The sequence below is a fragment of the Equus quagga genome, chromosome 18, assembly GCF_021613505.1.
Source record: "Equus quagga isolate Etosha38 chromosome 18, UCLA_HA_Equagga_1.0, whole genome shotgun sequence".
Lineage (NCBI taxonomy): Eukaryota > Metazoa > Chordata > Mammalia > Perissodactyla > Equidae > Equus > Equus quagga.
In genome coordinates, this window is record NC_060284.1 from 41059091 (window position 1) to 41074623 (window position 15533).

The 15533-nt window shown below is 53.4% G+C and overlaps 1 protein-coding gene across 4 annotated transcripts; it reads right to left on the bottom strand.

Annotated features, from left to right (window-relative positions):
- Positions 1-952: 952 nt before the first annotated feature.
- On the bottom strand, positions 953-14910 carry EPS8L3 (EPS8 like 3). 4 transcript variants are annotated; one of them, XM_046645621.1, is made up of 19 exons: positions 14668-14910; positions 12568-12621; positions 12364-12428; positions 10465-10623; positions 10057-10206; positions 9868-9923; positions 9289-9428; positions 9085-9200; positions 8703-8826; positions 8554-8615; positions 8209-8283; positions 7730-7878; positions 4459-4540; positions 4191-4225; positions 3502-3691; positions 3159-3287; positions 2800-2873; positions 2163-2295; positions 953-1928 (listed from the first exon to the last, which is right to left on the bottom strand). In XM_046645621.1, exons 2-19 carry the CDS (start codon positions 12596-12598, stop codon positions 1917-1919), a joined length of 1782 nt encoding a protein of 593 aa, XP_046501577.1. In that variant the 5' UTR covers positions 12599-12621; positions 14668-14910; the 3' UTR covers positions 953-1916. The 4 variants fall into 4 exon arrangements, with proteins under 4 accessions (XP_046501577.1, XP_046501578.1, XP_046501580.1 ...); XM_046645622.1 differs by having other exon boundaries at positions 3502-3685; positions 9289-9431; XM_046645624.1 differs by having other exon boundaries at positions 9289-9431.
- Between the last annotated feature and the right edge of the window lie 623 nt (positions 14911-15533).

Genomic DNA, 15533 nt, shown 5'->3' on the forward strand with positions numbered 1-15533 from the left:
GGATGCTGAGCCTCTACCGCCCCTTGCCTGGGTGTCGGAAATCACATTTCCCCATTAATCCGGCTGAAGCAAGGTTGGGACTTTTTAAAAGGACATTTCAGTAAAAAAACGGAAGGGAAAAAGTGCAAACGTGTAGGGTATGAATTTATAATGCCTTACTTTCTCTTCCCAAGCTGACAAAGGGCCAGTCACAAGTTAATGAGGTATAAAACTAACATTTATTGAACACCTATGATGTGCTAGGTAATAGTCTAGGTATTTCATGTATGTTAGCTAATTTATTCCCACTTAAGTTTCACGGTAACTTTATGAAGTAGGTTTTATGTCCATTTTATAGAAGAAGATAGGTGAGGCCTGGAGAGATTGGATGCGTTGCCTTTATAAGCTCAGGTTCTCGTGCGTGGCCTGGCATCCAAACCTAGGTGTGGGTAATAGCACAGCTTGTGCTGGTTTCAGTGACTTGGCTGTCCAGGCAGCCCCTCACCTCGCCTCACCTCAGTCTACTGGGAAATCTGGGAGCATTGGGCTAAAACACTTCTTTTCTGGTCCTGGGAGTTTCCCTGCTTTTAGGACTCCTTTGGCTCCGCAAATCCCCAGAGGGCAGTGGGCTAATACCCCATTTCCCCATCCCAAGAAATTAACTTTTCTGGTTAACTTTTGCCCTTGATAGGCCCTAAAGGTCTCACCTTTCTTCTCTTGTGAGGGAAAATTTTTGCTTTCCTGTTCAGTGTTACCAGCTGAGAGAGGTGATTCGTTGAGGCCAGGAACTCGAGAGAATGACATAGGCAATCTGAAAATAGGGTAATCTGAGGTTCAGACAATGTTAGGGTCATGGACAAATTCAGCTAAGAGAGAGTTAAGGGAACAACTTAAGAACTCTCAAGGGGCCCTTGACTAAATCAGTAAAAGTACAACCTCTGTTATGTTGGAAAGGGAGTCCATAACAGTTATGAGATTAAAGAAGGATGTGTATACTAAATATTAGAAGCCAAGGACAGTCCAAACTCTTCACTTAACCTTTGAGAAAATAGGGACCCAAAGAATCAAATGACTTACCAGAGTTCACACAGCCAATGGCTAGACATCTGACTTCCAGTCCAAAGTTCCCTATGCTCTGTTGCTATAGAGACAGGCTAGGGAGAGAGCTCAAGGTTGGCTCACCCAACAGGAGGGGATAAAAGTTGTATTAAAAGAGGAAGTTGAAATTAGAGCCTGGAGCCCCTGACATGCTTGTTAGCGCTTCTCTGGATATTCAGCTAGTGTCGCTGATTGAAACCTACCGCTCTCAGCCCTGGTACTCTGCTGTGAAGTGTTGTGCCCTCAGTCATGTTGGGTGCCTTGGAATATACTGGGAGAAATGTACTCGGAATGATAAAGATGGTGAGCATTTAGAGTTTGTTTAGAAAGAAAGCAAGGAGAGCTTGGGACATAATTCTCAAATTCTGACTCTCAGCTCCAGGTTGTAGTGGGAATTCCCATTCACGTTCCAACAGTCTGGCCCAGTGATGGATGCAGGGCTGCTGCTGTCTCATGCCCAGTGTCCCAGCTCTTCCTGCCTTCCTGCCTTTGTCCCTCATCAGGCCCAGAAGCATCTGGAAGGGAGGCACATGACAAATTTGAAGATGCCTTTATTCTGGAGGAGAGCAACTAAACAGTCCTGGCAAATCTATGCATAAGTGCTCCAGGCTTAGAAAAGATACAATAAATAGGTGGTGACTGGGGTTGGCTTTCAACACAGCAAGAATGGCACCATTTGTCTCCACCTCTGGGCTTGCTCATCCTCTTTGCTGTGTGAGCTGGGGTGTGGGGTTTGCTGCAAACTGGGGACATGAAAGAGGAATTCTTGGGGCTCTGAAGATGGATCCGCCGTCTTGTTTGTGAGAGGGCCTTGGTCTTGGAGGTGTCTGCGTTGGTGCTTAAGGGCCCATCTGAGGAAAGAAAAGGATTGAGATGAGGCTGGTGCCAGGCGAGGCCCCCCCACAGCTCATGTCAACAATCAGTTGGAGCCTCAAGGCATGCCAGAGCACATGAAGTCAAGACCCTGGAAGGATAACCTGTGCCAGCAACTGCCACCTCACCTCCACCCCAGGGCTGGGCCTGCTGGCTTGTCCAGGGAACATCCCATATTTCCAGTAGGGGTCAGGACCCCAGAGTGTCCTTACCCCCAGCATCCTTCTGACGGCCTCCAGCCGTGCCAGGACCCGTGGGGCCTCCTGTGGACACAGCATCTGTAGCTCCCCGGGTCTTATGTGAAGCAGCTGGCTCCCTGTCAGGGGCCCAAGTGTCTTCACCGTGCTGGGAACAAAAGCAGCAGAAGCCATCAGTATTGGGGCAGAAGGTCTTGGACCTAAGTATTTGGGTAGAGAAGGGGCTATTTGGGCTTGGAGGCCGGGGTTCCAGGAGGATTCATGGAACAGGGTATCTGGAGGTGAAGGAGTAAGATATGCATATTGGCTTAAACCAATCTCAGAACTCCTGTGTTTGAAGGGAGAAGGGCCTGGAAGAGAATCTTGTGGTGGAGGGGGGTGGCTGGCAGCCGAGGTTCTTCCTGAGTTCCCTCTGCTCCTGCTGTCTTCCCTGTGGCAGGACTCCTCATTTAGTGCTCTAACGGAGGCAGGGGCATGCCTCCTCTTCTGCTGTCTGATGCAGCAGTGGCAGTGCTGCAATAGGGCAGCACCTGTGGGTCTGTCTGGTCCCGTGTAGGTTAGGTTGTATGTTCTGGGTCTCTGGATTTCCTTGGTTATTATCTGAGTCCTTTACAAAGGTTCTCCTAACACACCCATGGGCCTAGGAACTCACGCGGTGGAGAAGTTCTCTGCTTGCAGCCAGGCCGTGACCTCCTCAGGCCTTGAGCTAAGTCGAAGCATTGGAGCCTAGAATCAGGGGGACTGGGGTCAGAGCCACCCACAGCCCCCATCATTTGCGTCCCTTCTCTGGGCTCCCATCAAATCACTTATCTCACTCCGTGGTTTGTTTGTCTGGCAAGGACAAGGCTTGTTCTCCCCTCTGGCCCCATGATAAACTTGGCACACAGTAAACATGCAATAATACTGATTAAATCAAACCAGGACTATTTCCTCCACTTGCTACTGAGTCCTCCCTGCCCCCACCTCCGACTCAGGCCTAATAGCTTCTGGATAGTCTAGGCTGGGTAGTACCCGAGGGGGTAACTGGCTCAGGCTCCCAGGGGTCCCCGACTGCAGGGGCTCCAGGATGTTGCTGGGAATGTAGCCACTCTGTCCTGTCTCATTCTTCACCAGCCACCACCGCTTGCTCTGGTCCAGAACCTGCCGAGAGTTACTACCTCAGTCATCAGAGCCTCTGTCCAGCCAGCCTTCCCCCCACATCACAGAGCTTTCTCCCTCCTGGCCCTTCCCCGCTTTCCTTCTCCCTCTCTAATCCACCCACCCCAGCAGCCCCATACCCGGACCACCCACCCCACGCTGCCTGTTGCTCCCACCAGCCATCATCTCCTTTTCTAGGTTCAAGTCCATGCCTCACCTCCAGCACCTCTCCCTGGACCACAGTCAGTTCCTGTGGGTTCCTTGCTTCGAACTCATATAGGACTTGCATTTGCAGGGCAGGCTTGGCAGGTCTGGGGCTGGAGGGCCTGAAGTTGGGGTCCCCAGGCTGAGGGCCATAGTTGTATGTCTCCTCTTGAGCGAAGTGTGAGGTACTCCCTAACCTAGGGCTTCCCCCCAGAGACAGAGTCAGGACGGCTGGAGAATGGGACTTCAGAGATTGAGCCCCTGACCCAGTCCCAGAGCCCTAGATATAGTCCGCCTGGAGTCTGGTGGTGACTTTTGGGTTCCCACAGAGTTTAATGGCAGGTCACTGTTAGGTGGGGCTTGGGGTGGAGGTTTCTGCAGGCAAGAGGGGCCTGAAATGTTGTTGATTTCTGAAGATTCCTCCAGCCGTGGAATTTTCTATATCTGAGTTTTCCCCTTAGCACTTTATACCTGAGCTCTGGGAAATCAGAGGCATGTGTGGGTAGTTTTGTGAAAATGGATTAGCGCCTAGGAGGGTAAAAAATGGCTTTTTTACCCAAGGTAGGGGAGGGATGTGCTCATAGATGTACATGTCTGCCTGGAAAGAGCCCAGAGGGTCTCTGAGATGTAGAATGCACAGATCCACAGGGTCAGCCCCTCCGTCCCTGCCCAGGGTCATCCCATCCTAAGCCCAGAGCATACCGGAGGGAAGGAGAGTCCTGGTATCCTGAGGGTGCCTGCAGGGTGGAGCAGAGTAAGCCAGAGCAGGGAGTCAGCTGGCATGGTGCTAGGGAGCTGGGGTACCAGGCCACAGACCCACTCGCACACAGCGCCCTCATGTCCCCTCCCCTGCCTGCCCACCACACAGATATAGGTACCCACCATCACTTGGTTGTCATGTGGCCATGGTTTTGACTGAGAGGACAGAAACCAGGGCTTTGAGTAGGGCACTGTGCTAAGCTGTCCTTACCTGGTTGGAGGGTTTTGGAGGCTGCCAACCATCGTAGAATGTAGGTTGGTAGGGTGGGGGCTCATTGCCTGTCCAGTCGGCCCTGGAGAAAGAACAAAGCTGAGTCCACTCTGTGCCAGGCTGTGGGATGTGGTGAGGGTGGAGATGAAGGGTCTAGCTCGGGGATCTTCTAGGTAATGGAGGACATGGCCCATGTGCACAGATGAAAGGCCCCAGAACCCCACAAAGGGTCAAACAGTTAAGAGTGAGCAAATCCCACCGTGCAGATGTCTGTGGGCCAGCCTCACCTCTGCCCATGATGCGCAGCTCTGTCAATTCTGTAGGAACATGCTGGGTATTTCATCACACTGATTAGGTGTTTGAATTAAAGTGGCAAAACCACAGAGTGTGAGGGCTGGAAGGGCCCCCGGAGTCTTGTGCAGTCTTTTTCTAACCTAATTTTAGTTTCCCTGTAGCAGACCTGGTTCTTTCTAGCTGATTAGTGTGTGGAACGCCACCTTGTGATCACAGGAGAGCTGCTCTGGTTGACTCTTGGCGGGGGCGCTGGTACGTGCCTCCCTCTCACCCACTGCACAGGACCCAAGATGGGTGGTGCTGTTTGTGGCTTCCAAGCTTGTTCTGCTTGAAATATCCTCTGCTTCCCTGCCTGGGGAATGCCCACTTGCCTCCTGGAGGAAGTTCCCTCCCTGCCACATCGGAGCAGAGGGGACTATCTCCTCTTCTTCCGCTGAATTTGGGACACCCTCGATTATTGCTCGCCTTACACTGTGTTGTGCATGATTCTCACATGTGTGTGTTTCTTACTATATCGATCTCCTTCAGAGCTGTGTTGTAAGCACAGTGGATGGTACATAGGAGGCAGCTAATAAATATTTATTCAATGGGAACAAATGAATTATTCTCTCCTCTGGATCTTTCTAATTGGTTTCTTTTCTTTGCCTTAAAAACATGCTCAAGTCTTCCCTCAGCTCTGTTATTACTCCTTCTAAGCTGTCATTCTGTTACCTTCTCTTTACCAAGTTTTTTGAGAATGTGTCTACATGCCCTGCCTACATTTTATTTATTTATTTTTTATTGAGGTCACATTGGTTTATAACGTTATATAAATTTCAGGTATACATCATTATATTTTGACTTTTGTGTAGACTACATCGTGTTCACCACCGAAAGTCTAGTTTCCATCAATCACCATATATAGGTGGCCCCTTTACCCCTTTCACCCTCTCCCATGCCCGTTCCCCCCGGTAACCACCAATCTGTTCTTTGTATCTGTGTGTTTATCTTCTACATATAAGTGAAATCATGCAGTATTTGTCTTCGTCCATCAGACTTATTTCGCTCAGCATGATACCCTCAAAGTCCACCCATGTTGTCGCAAATGGCCCTGTCTAGATTTTCTTACCTCTGGTTCTTTCGTTACTCCTCGCAACCCGCTTTTTACCTCTGCCGTTACTTTATGGAAACTAGTTCTTCTAAAGTCCTGATAATCTCCTGATTGCCAGATACAATGGCCTTATATGGTCTATATCTTTTTGGATTATCACAGCATTTAATAATATCTCTAACTTTGGGTCAGTTTGCCTAAAATCAAGTCACCTAAATATAATTTGCCTGAAATTGAACTCTTTTGAGGGTTTTAACATCTCTTTAGTTAGTCTCTTTTCTGTATTTTTGTCTTTCAATTCATTCACTAACAAATTTTTGGTTAAGAAATTAGAAAACATAGGACAGATCTGACTTAATTTTCCCTTTTTGTTTTTAAAGATTGGCACCTGAGCTAACAACTGTTGCCAATCTTCCCTTCTTTTTGCTTTTTCTCCCCAAATACCCCCAGTACATAGTTGTATATTTTAGTTGTGGGTCTTTGTAGTTGTGGCATGTGGGACGCTGCCTCAGCGTGGCCTGATGAGTGGTACCATGTCTGTGCCCAGGATTTGAACCGGTGAAACCCTGGGCTACCAAAGTGGAGCATGCAAACTTAACCACTCAGCCATGGGGCTGGCCCCTGACTTAATTTTCTATTTGAAATAATAAAGAGAGACAAAAAGTAGAACAGAGATTCCCACGGGCTGTGGAGAGGTGGGAATGGGTACAGAGTTTTGTTTAATTAATTGTTGAATGGGTTTCAACTTTCAAACATTCATTTCTGTTTGGAAAGATGAAAAAGTTCTGGCAATGGATGGTGGTGATGGTTATACAATATTGTTAATGTACAATGCCATTAAATTATACACTTAAAAATGGTTAAAATGGTAAATTTTGTCTTATGTATATTCTTATGTATAATCTGCAAAGAAATAGGTTACCTTGAATTATAATTCATGTCTTTAGATGGATTAGACAAAAAATCTTTCAGTGAGGCTGAACTGTAAAGAATCGCTCATTAGGCAAAAGACCCACTAGAACAACTGGCTTATTTCCCGGTTGATGTCTCTGTCTTTCTAAAGCCCTCTTCTCTCCTGGTTGTCATGCCTCTGCTTTTTTGTTTCTCCTTTTAACTTTCTGAAATTTCTCTCTGCCTCCTTAACCCTTTCTCCTTTCTCCACCTACATGCGGAAGTTTCCCACGGCCCTTCTCTCATGGAAAAGAGCAGACTGTGCTGTTAAAGTGAGTTCTGGGCCTCCCCCACAGAGCGCTTTCCTTTAGGCTCCAGCTACTACTTCTGTGCTGACTGCCCTCAAACCCATACGGCCTCTCACGTGAGGGCCCGGCCATCTTGTGTCTGTGGAATGTTCCACTGACACCTCAGCTCAGCACATCCAAGCTGGTTTCATCCCCACCCCCACGGCTCTCATCGGTTTGGCTTTGTTGTCCAGCTGCCGGTCTCACGGTTCGACCACCATGGAATATCTCTTTCCCTCTTATCTCCTTGGTCCATTGGTTGCCAAGTCTTACTGATACTACATTTGCAGCATCTCTTACATCAGTAGTTCTTAAATTCCGGGCTGGATTGAGACAAAGTTTTCACTTTGTCCTTGACAAAAATGAGAAAATATTGTAATGGAAGGTTGCCAGCTCTCCTTTCTTGGGAAGAATTGTTCTTTTTTCTGAGATAATGCTTTTCCTTTGGTGGTGGGTGATGATAAGTGGTGGTTTTGTAAAGAAATTGTTTGTTTAGTCTAATACAAAGTTAGAGAATTCCATTAGAGTCCCCCAATTTTTTTGAGACATTTCTGGTTTGTGACAACGTAGAGCCTGGCCACCTCCAATGTCCTGCCTTATGCCCCCATACCCCTTACCATGATTCGGTTCACCGCTTGTCTTCACTCACCGGCTGGTAGTCCAGGCCACACCCAGTCCCTTCCAGAGGTCATTCTCAGGTGAGCTCAGACAGGACTGCAGCAGGTCGATGGCTTTAGGGGTGAGGAGGGGTGAGATCACTTGCGCTGCTAGGCCAGGCTGAGGGCACTGGGCCAGGATCTAGGGGAGGGATGGAAGGTGTCAGGAATTCGAGGCTCCCACGGGACCAAATGCGAGTGGGAAAGGGCCCGGAGTCCCCGACTTCCCACTTTTGCAATGCCACGTTGCCGCAGGCCCGCTGCTCCTTCCCATCTGCCTTAGAGCCCTGGTATCCTTGACTCCGACCCTAGGCCCTCTAGTCTGCTGACCAGTGCTGTGCACAGCAGGGTGGGGCCTCGGGTTCAAGGACGAGGGTGTGTAGGGGTGAGCAAATGGCAGAGCCCACAACCTCCCTCTGCTCCCTGCCTTCCACCCTGTCCCTCTTCACCACCCTGTCCTCCCCCAACTCACGAAGTCCAGAGTTTGGAAGAGGATGTGTATGAACTCAGGGGCACTTGTCTCCTGCAGTCTGATAGCCAGCTTCCCCTGGGGACGCAGGGTGATGCATGTCACCACCCATCATCCCGCCCCACCTTCACCAGAGCCTCAGGGTCCCAGGCTTGTTTGGGAGCCTGGCACTCTCCAAAAGTCATACGGGGGTAGGTGGAGGTTCTGGGGAAGAAGCTGGAGAAGGAAAAGGCTTGTGATGTCTATGAGACCAAAGAGGAGGTGGTTTCCGGTGCCGGGGGGGCGGGGGTAGGGGTAGCGGGAAAGGAAGAGGGGAGAGGGCTGGGGAACTTGTAGGGAATCACACACCAGGAGGTTGAAGCTGTACTTGATCTTCTGGAAGCAATCGATGTACTGTGCTTGTGTCATCCCTATGGGAGAAGGGGAGAAGGTGGTGGGTCACGGATCATCCCAAGACCCTGCCCCTGCAACTCCTCCCCCCGGCCCTCAGCACTCACCCCCCTGATCCTTTTTCTTTTTCTTCCCCAGTCTCTTCTTCTTCTTACCACTGATCTTTGCCTGGGCCTCCTTCAGCTTTTCTACGAACAGCTCGATATCCCTTAGCACGTGGCTCAGCACCTCCTGGACCCCAAACAACTGTGGCCTTGAGTGGGCAGTTAGGCCCACCCTGGAACTCCCGACTCTGCCCCTGCCCCCTGCCCACCACGAGCCGAGCCTCAGGCCCAGTCCAGGGGCTGCCCAACCCTCCCTGTCCCTCCTCAGTCCAGGGCCAGCCTTGGCCATTCTGGCACTTGGCCTCTAGGGGGCATGGGGAGGTTGGTGTCCTCCCTTCAGCCAGGCCCAGAAAACCTCAGCAAACCCAAGACAACCTGTAGTTACCTCATCCCTCTCCAGGTCCTCGGGGGATGGGGGTCGCATGGGAGGAGGCAGAGCGAAGGTGCTTGGTTCGCGGGCACTGGAGTGGCGTGTCAGGGGCCTTGGGGACTGTGGTATGCCTGCAGTATAAGGGGACCATGGCCCAGAGCCTCTTTGAACTTTGATCTAAACCTTCTCCTCTCACTTGCCCCCACACCCCACACTTACTGTACTCTGGGGTCATCCAGTGGGGCTGTTCTGGAGGGGGCCCCCGCTCCAGTGGGGGTACCTGCTCCTTAGGGAGTGGCCTTTCCAGAGGAGGCCCCCTCCATTTGTCCTGGCTTGAGCGAAGGGCTCCAAATCGAGGTCTGCTGAGCACATGGTGGGGACACAGCTTTAACAGGGTTCTTGGGACAGAGGCCCTGCCCACACTTCTGCCGCAGGACCCAGGGGCACTGCCACCTCTCTCCAGGAGCCTCTGCTCCCTGGTCTCTGCCCCCTCCCTGTTACCCTCCCGCTCCCTGGTCTCCATCTAGTCCCTCCCGTGTCTCCACCCTGCCTCAGCTGCCTGCCCTAGCGCCCTCTCAGTCCCATGCCAGTCTCTGGGGACAGTCCCCAGTGTTCCCTGGGCCTAGCTCCAGACCCTTCCCAGGGCCCATCTGCACCCTAGTCCCAGCCCGGCCCCTCCCCAGTTCCAGACCCAGGTTGGTTGGGCCACAGACACCTGGGCTCCCCCAGCTATGGTTTGAGCCCACTCAGGCCTGAGCTCTGAGGTCCTGCAGCTGGGCTGGGGCTGAGGCTACCTACCTTTGCTCTAGTTCCTCATCCAGGGCCTTCTGCAGGCTCGTCCTCAGCTGCTCTGCCTGGAGGAAGCAGCAATCAGACAGTGTGTATGTGTGTGTGTGTGTGTGTGTGCACGTGCGTGTACGTGTGTGTGTGTGACAGCTGTTGGACCCTGCACCTACTCTCTCCCCAACCCCACCCACGGCCTCTTACCCCCACTTCCTGACACTGGAAGAGCAGAGTGCTGGTGCCTGGCAGGCCTGACTCCTGCACGGTGATGGACAGGACAGAGTTGTAGGAGCAGGTGTTGAGTGCCACGTCCATGGCCTGGATGCTGTCCAGGTGATAAGAGTCCAGTTCCTCCTGGGCCAGGCAGAGACATCGACTATGAGGGCCACTGAGAGCCAGGGTGGCTCCTAGGAGCTCCTGACCTGAGTTGACTTAGCGCTCCTAGTGGCCTGGGATGGGGTGTTATCTCCCCTGATCCCTAGCCTGTCCCTGGTCTCTTTCTGGGCTCAGGTATATATTATATATGGAGGGGTGGAGTTCAAGAGCCAATGCCTTCTTTTCCACAGCCTAGGTTAGCTATGACCCATTGCAGGGTATGGTGGGACGGCTGACCTTGGTCTCGATGTCCAGCAGCTGGAGCCAGCCATCTTTGACCTGCAGGAACAAGTCCTGGCTCCACACCCGGCCCTGAGCATCCATCTCTTGCAGCTTCTGCAGAGCATCCTTGGGCTCCCGGACTCTCTGAGCCCCCAGCTTACACGTCATCAGGTGCTGAGGGGAGAGGAGGGGACCAGGACTGGGAGAAGGTTTGGAGAGGGGGAGCACAGGTGGTGGTGAGTGGGGATGGGTGGTGGGGGTAAGTCAGCAGAGGAGGAAGATGTGTCCTTGGCCTCCATGTAGGGGAGGTCCTAGGCAATCCCCTTGGAGTAGCCTTCAAGGGCCAATGTGAGGGCTGGAAGCAGTTGGTTGGGCTCGATAGAGCCTTTGAATCTTGATCTGACGGGCTGCACGAGGGGGTTTAGGACTTTGAAGGAAGGACAGTCATGGCCTTTGACATTCCAGGCCAGGTGAGGGAGCTGCATAGTGGTAGCTGTGGGCTCCAACCACCCAACAAATAAAGCCTGCACTCCTCTGGGTGGGATGTCGGACCCTCAAATTCTGTCCCTGGCTTCCTTTGCCCACTTTGGGAACCCACGATCCCAACCTGGTCCTTCTCACTGACCTAGCACTCCTGTCTCCATGCCTTTGCTCATGCTCTTCCCTGTACCCAGAATGCCTTTCCCACCTCTGCTAGTCCATCACCTCCTAGGCTCTCAGGAAGAAGATCAAGCCCCATCTTCTCCCTGACTCTAGCCCAGAGAGGTCCACAGTGATATCGGTTTCCGCTCAGGCCCTTACCCACCACCAGTCTGATCATTTCGGCAGGTTTTTGCTGTAATTCTCCCTCCTGCAAGAGACCCCTCCCTTCTCCCATCCAAACGCACCTTCTCAAGTCAGCACCTGGCCCCTGCCTCCTCTGCAGGCCCTTGCTAGGGGATGCCATCTGCTTCCTGCCCCTTGATCCCACCACCTTGTGTCTGCATGGCTCCCAGCTCCTCTTCAGGTGTTCACACTGCTCACACGTTCAGCGGACCTTGACATCATGAGCAAACTCCCTGGCATCCTGGACATGCCTCCTCTTGCTCTCGCCTGCTGGGCCTAAGTGAAGCCACTTCCCAACCCCACCCTGCTGTGAAGCCTAGACCCCCTGGTCTCAACCCAGCTCGCTGGCGGAGCCCTAGCTCTGCTGCCCTCTGGAGACTCCAGACCCCAGTGTCCCTCCATGTTTCCTCTCCAGGAGGGCCCTATATCTGCTGCTGCCCGGGGACAGTTTCCACCCAGGTGCTTCGGCCTGAGCAGGGCACCCGCCCACCCCCACTCTTCTAGCGTGTACTTTCACTGTGGTGTGGATCGCCCTTCAGGCAACTGGATCTTGCAGTGCCAGTGTCGTCCTCCTAGGCAGGGCCGGAGACTCATTCCAGCCTCCAAGCAGCTCACGCCCATCCTGGGAGCTCAAGGCCAGACACCTCCCATCTCTGATAGTGTCCCTTTCAAGTCCTCACAGGGATTGGTGACCTCACACATTCCTTCCTCTGGCCATGCCAGATCCTGGGCAAAGAGCAGTTCCCTAGAGACCAGTATGGCAAGGCGAGGGGGAGGGTTGGGAGATGGGATGGGGTGGTTACAGATGCTTCCTGACCCTCCCTCCACTATTTGTTCCTGCCTGGGGACAGGACATCCACCGGCTCAACCTCCAGCCCAGCCTCCCTAGCCGACACCCAGCTGCCCCATCTTCCTTCTCTGCACTTAGCAGATGCTCAGGCTTGTTGGACCCGAGCCACTGAATCGGGCTGCGTTGGGCCGCTGCTTCCGTGGCAGGGAATTGTCTGAGATGTCTGTTTTTTGGCAGGGCTGTAGGCACGTGGGAAAACTTAGGTTAAATCAGGAAACTGGGGCCCCAGGGTTACACACCTCCACCCTGTGCTGCAGGAGGGTGGGCTCTGAGGCGAGGTTCTGGGAGTACTCCTTCCGCTGCACTGCAGGGGGACAAAGCGAAGAGGTGAGACATATGCAACTACAGGGGGTGGTCAGCGTGGGGAGAGAGAGACTGGAGGGCAGGGGGTTCAGGGAGCTCAGCAGGAGGGAAGGGGAGAGGGGACTGGAGAGAGAGCTTACGGTAAATGGCTCTGCTGCTGGGCCGGGACATGTTGACGCGGCTGAGATGACTCTCTAGAACCCGAAGTGAACCAAAGAGACAGCCATCAAAGGTGGGGAGAGGAACACGAGGGCGGAGAGGGCAGGAGAGCCGCTGTTGCAGCTCTTACCTGACCCGGGCCTGAGGCTTGGACCAGGCTGTGATCTGGAGCATGTGGGACCAGACCCAAAGCCCCCCATTCCAGGGGCCTTTCTGGAGCCATCTCCAGCCCTGTGCTCCGCTGAGGAGCCCTCCATCCTGGCTGGGCCTGGGAGGCCCCAAGGCAGCCTCCAGCTTCCCATTATTTGGTCAATAAAGTGCATTCCGATGGTCCCAGGAAAGCTGTGTGGCCAGGTACCTGGGACCAGGTCCCGCCCTGAGCTTGAGTGTGAAAGATGCCAGATGGATGGGCTACACCCAGCTCTTGGAGGGATGCTGTTACTTCCCTGCCAAAGTAGCCTCTTGTCCAAACCTGTTTCCATTCTGCCACGGAAAGGAGGCCAATATTGGCTCCAAAAGGGGGACCCGCTCAGGAGAGGTGTGTGTGCGTGTGCACATGCATGTGTGTACACACGTTTATGATGGGGCTCTGTAGGATTTGTCAGTGATCTGCACTTCCCTGAATGTCTGGCCAAGTCTCCTGTCTCTTTGTCTTTCCATACTCTGAACCCTCTGCCCAGAGCCCCTCCTCACCCAACACTTTACGTTCCAGCTCAAGTATCACCTCTTCAGTGAAGCCCTCCTTGACCACCACACCCTACCCTGCCCAGAGTGGCCTCCTAATGCCATGCAGAACCTTGTGCGTTCCTCCCTAAGGACAGCCCCCTGGTTAGTGCTGTGAGCCTGGTGCAAGCCCCTCCTTTAATTTTCACTACCCTCGCTCATTCTTCCTTGGCTGTCTGTGCTGAGCGCTGTTCCATGGACGTTACCTTCTCATTTAATCCTGGAAACAACTTCGCCAGGTGGATACTGTTATTAGCCCATTTACCAGGTGAGGATGCTGAGGCTCAAAGAGGGACCTCGCCCGAGGTCACAAGTAAGTATTTAATGGAGACCAAACCTGCCCAGTCTGGCTGCCAACTCCATGCTTTAACTGTTTACATATGTTATATGTATATAACACTGTCACTGGGCTGTGACCTCCTGAGGACAGACCTGCCACCCCATCTCCCCAGCGCCTTCTCGGCACAGAGGGGTCTAGAATATGTTGAAATGGGATGGAGGTCAATGTGGTGCGTATGTGTGTGCAGGGCCAGGGCGGGAGCTAACTGAACTTGTGGATCAAGGGTATGTGTTATTTGAATGAGGTGTGTCTATATCATGAATAGGATGTCAGTTTTGTGGGCATCCATGCCTCTATGTGGTGCACCTGAGTTGTACAGAAACCCTGGAATACCCTGGGCAAAGTATAAGACAGTGGCCCACACCCATTTATTAGCAGTGTTATGAAAATAACAGAGGATCTCATAAGATGACTCAGTGATGGGGAGGTCAGTTGCTAGTAAACAACTAAGGGATTGTGGAGGAGGTGGCTGGTGCTCTATTTGCCTTGTTTGAGGGACCCCTTTCCTCTCCAAGGGTAAGGGTGCTAGAAACCTGCTCCCTGTCTCCCCAGCTCCCCCCAGGCTACAGCACTTCCTGCTTCTAGACACGGAAGAGAAAGGAGAGAAAGTGAGCTCGGCTGTGGTCAGCCCTGCTCCTAAAGTCCCCCAGGCCAGGATGGTCCCTGTGGGTCCCCGTGGGCAAGTCGAGGCAGGGAGGGGGCTGGGTTTGGCCTGCCTTCCCCCTGGGGCAGGGGCAGTTTCCCCCATTTATCCCCTGAATTTAGTGGCTTGAAGCAGGGAAGGGGTGTCTGCATCCCGACCCTCAGAGAAGCAGCCCAGATGCTTCTGGACCCTGGCTCCCCGGTCCTGCTTCCCGGCCAGCGCCTCAGTCCCAGGCCTTCTTGAGGTTGCTCCTCCTGGCTGCATCTGGGAATGGGCTGGAGACCCTGGCCTGGGAAGCCACTGAGTTGCCCCCACAGCCCTGGGGTCCCCTGCGGTTGGGCTGGGCCCTAATCTTCCTGAGGATCAGGCCCTTACCTGGTTCCAGCGAGGCCGGCTGGCTGGTGCCCCCGAGGGGCGGGTGTTTGAGCTGGTGGTCCGGTGCTGGTGGTGGGAGGCCAGTAGCTTCTCTGCTAGCGGCCACAGGCAGAGCCCCTGTGATCAGGCGGGCCCTGGGCGAGCAGGCAGGCCTTATGGAGATGACGCCACAAGGCGGCCACACCTGTGCTCTTTGGACTTTGGTGCGTGGGGAGGCCTCCTAGGCCGCAACTCGCCTGACACCAAAGCCTGGACCCATGGCAGTGCCTGTGCTGACAGGTGTCCCAAGCTTAGCCAGAGACACTGCCTCCCAGCTTCCTCCTCTGCTTTCCTCTGGCTTTATGGTGTGGCTCCCTCGCCCCTCTGCCTTTGGGTATCTCCTTTGGGGTTCCAGGTCAGCATCAGGCTCTAGGGCTGGGACAGGGTGAGAGGGCACCCATAGCCCTGGAGAGTCTGGTTGCTCTGGTCAGGGGCCAGGTGGCTGGAGGTGGACCCCAGGCTTGGGGGAAGCTCTGGGCTGGCACGTGTGCCTGTGTGTGTGCGTGTGCTGCACATGTGGGTGCGTGATCATTTGTGCCCAGCTGGTGCCTGTGAGCAAGACATGGATCTGTGGGAGCAGATGGGGATGGGACTGGGACCCTCACAGGTGTTATGTGGAGGGCTGAGATTTCTTTCTGGCAGGGCCTGCCTCTTTATGTCCTTTCTTCTGTCCCTTCCCTCCCAGCAGGGAGCCCTCTCCCCCAATTCTTGCTCTTCCACTCTCTTCCACCCTGTCCCATGCCCCCAGACCTCTGGTGGATGCCTGGCTGACTTCTGCAAAGAGGGGGAAACTGAGGCCTGCCTCTTTCCCTACTCATGAACCTACC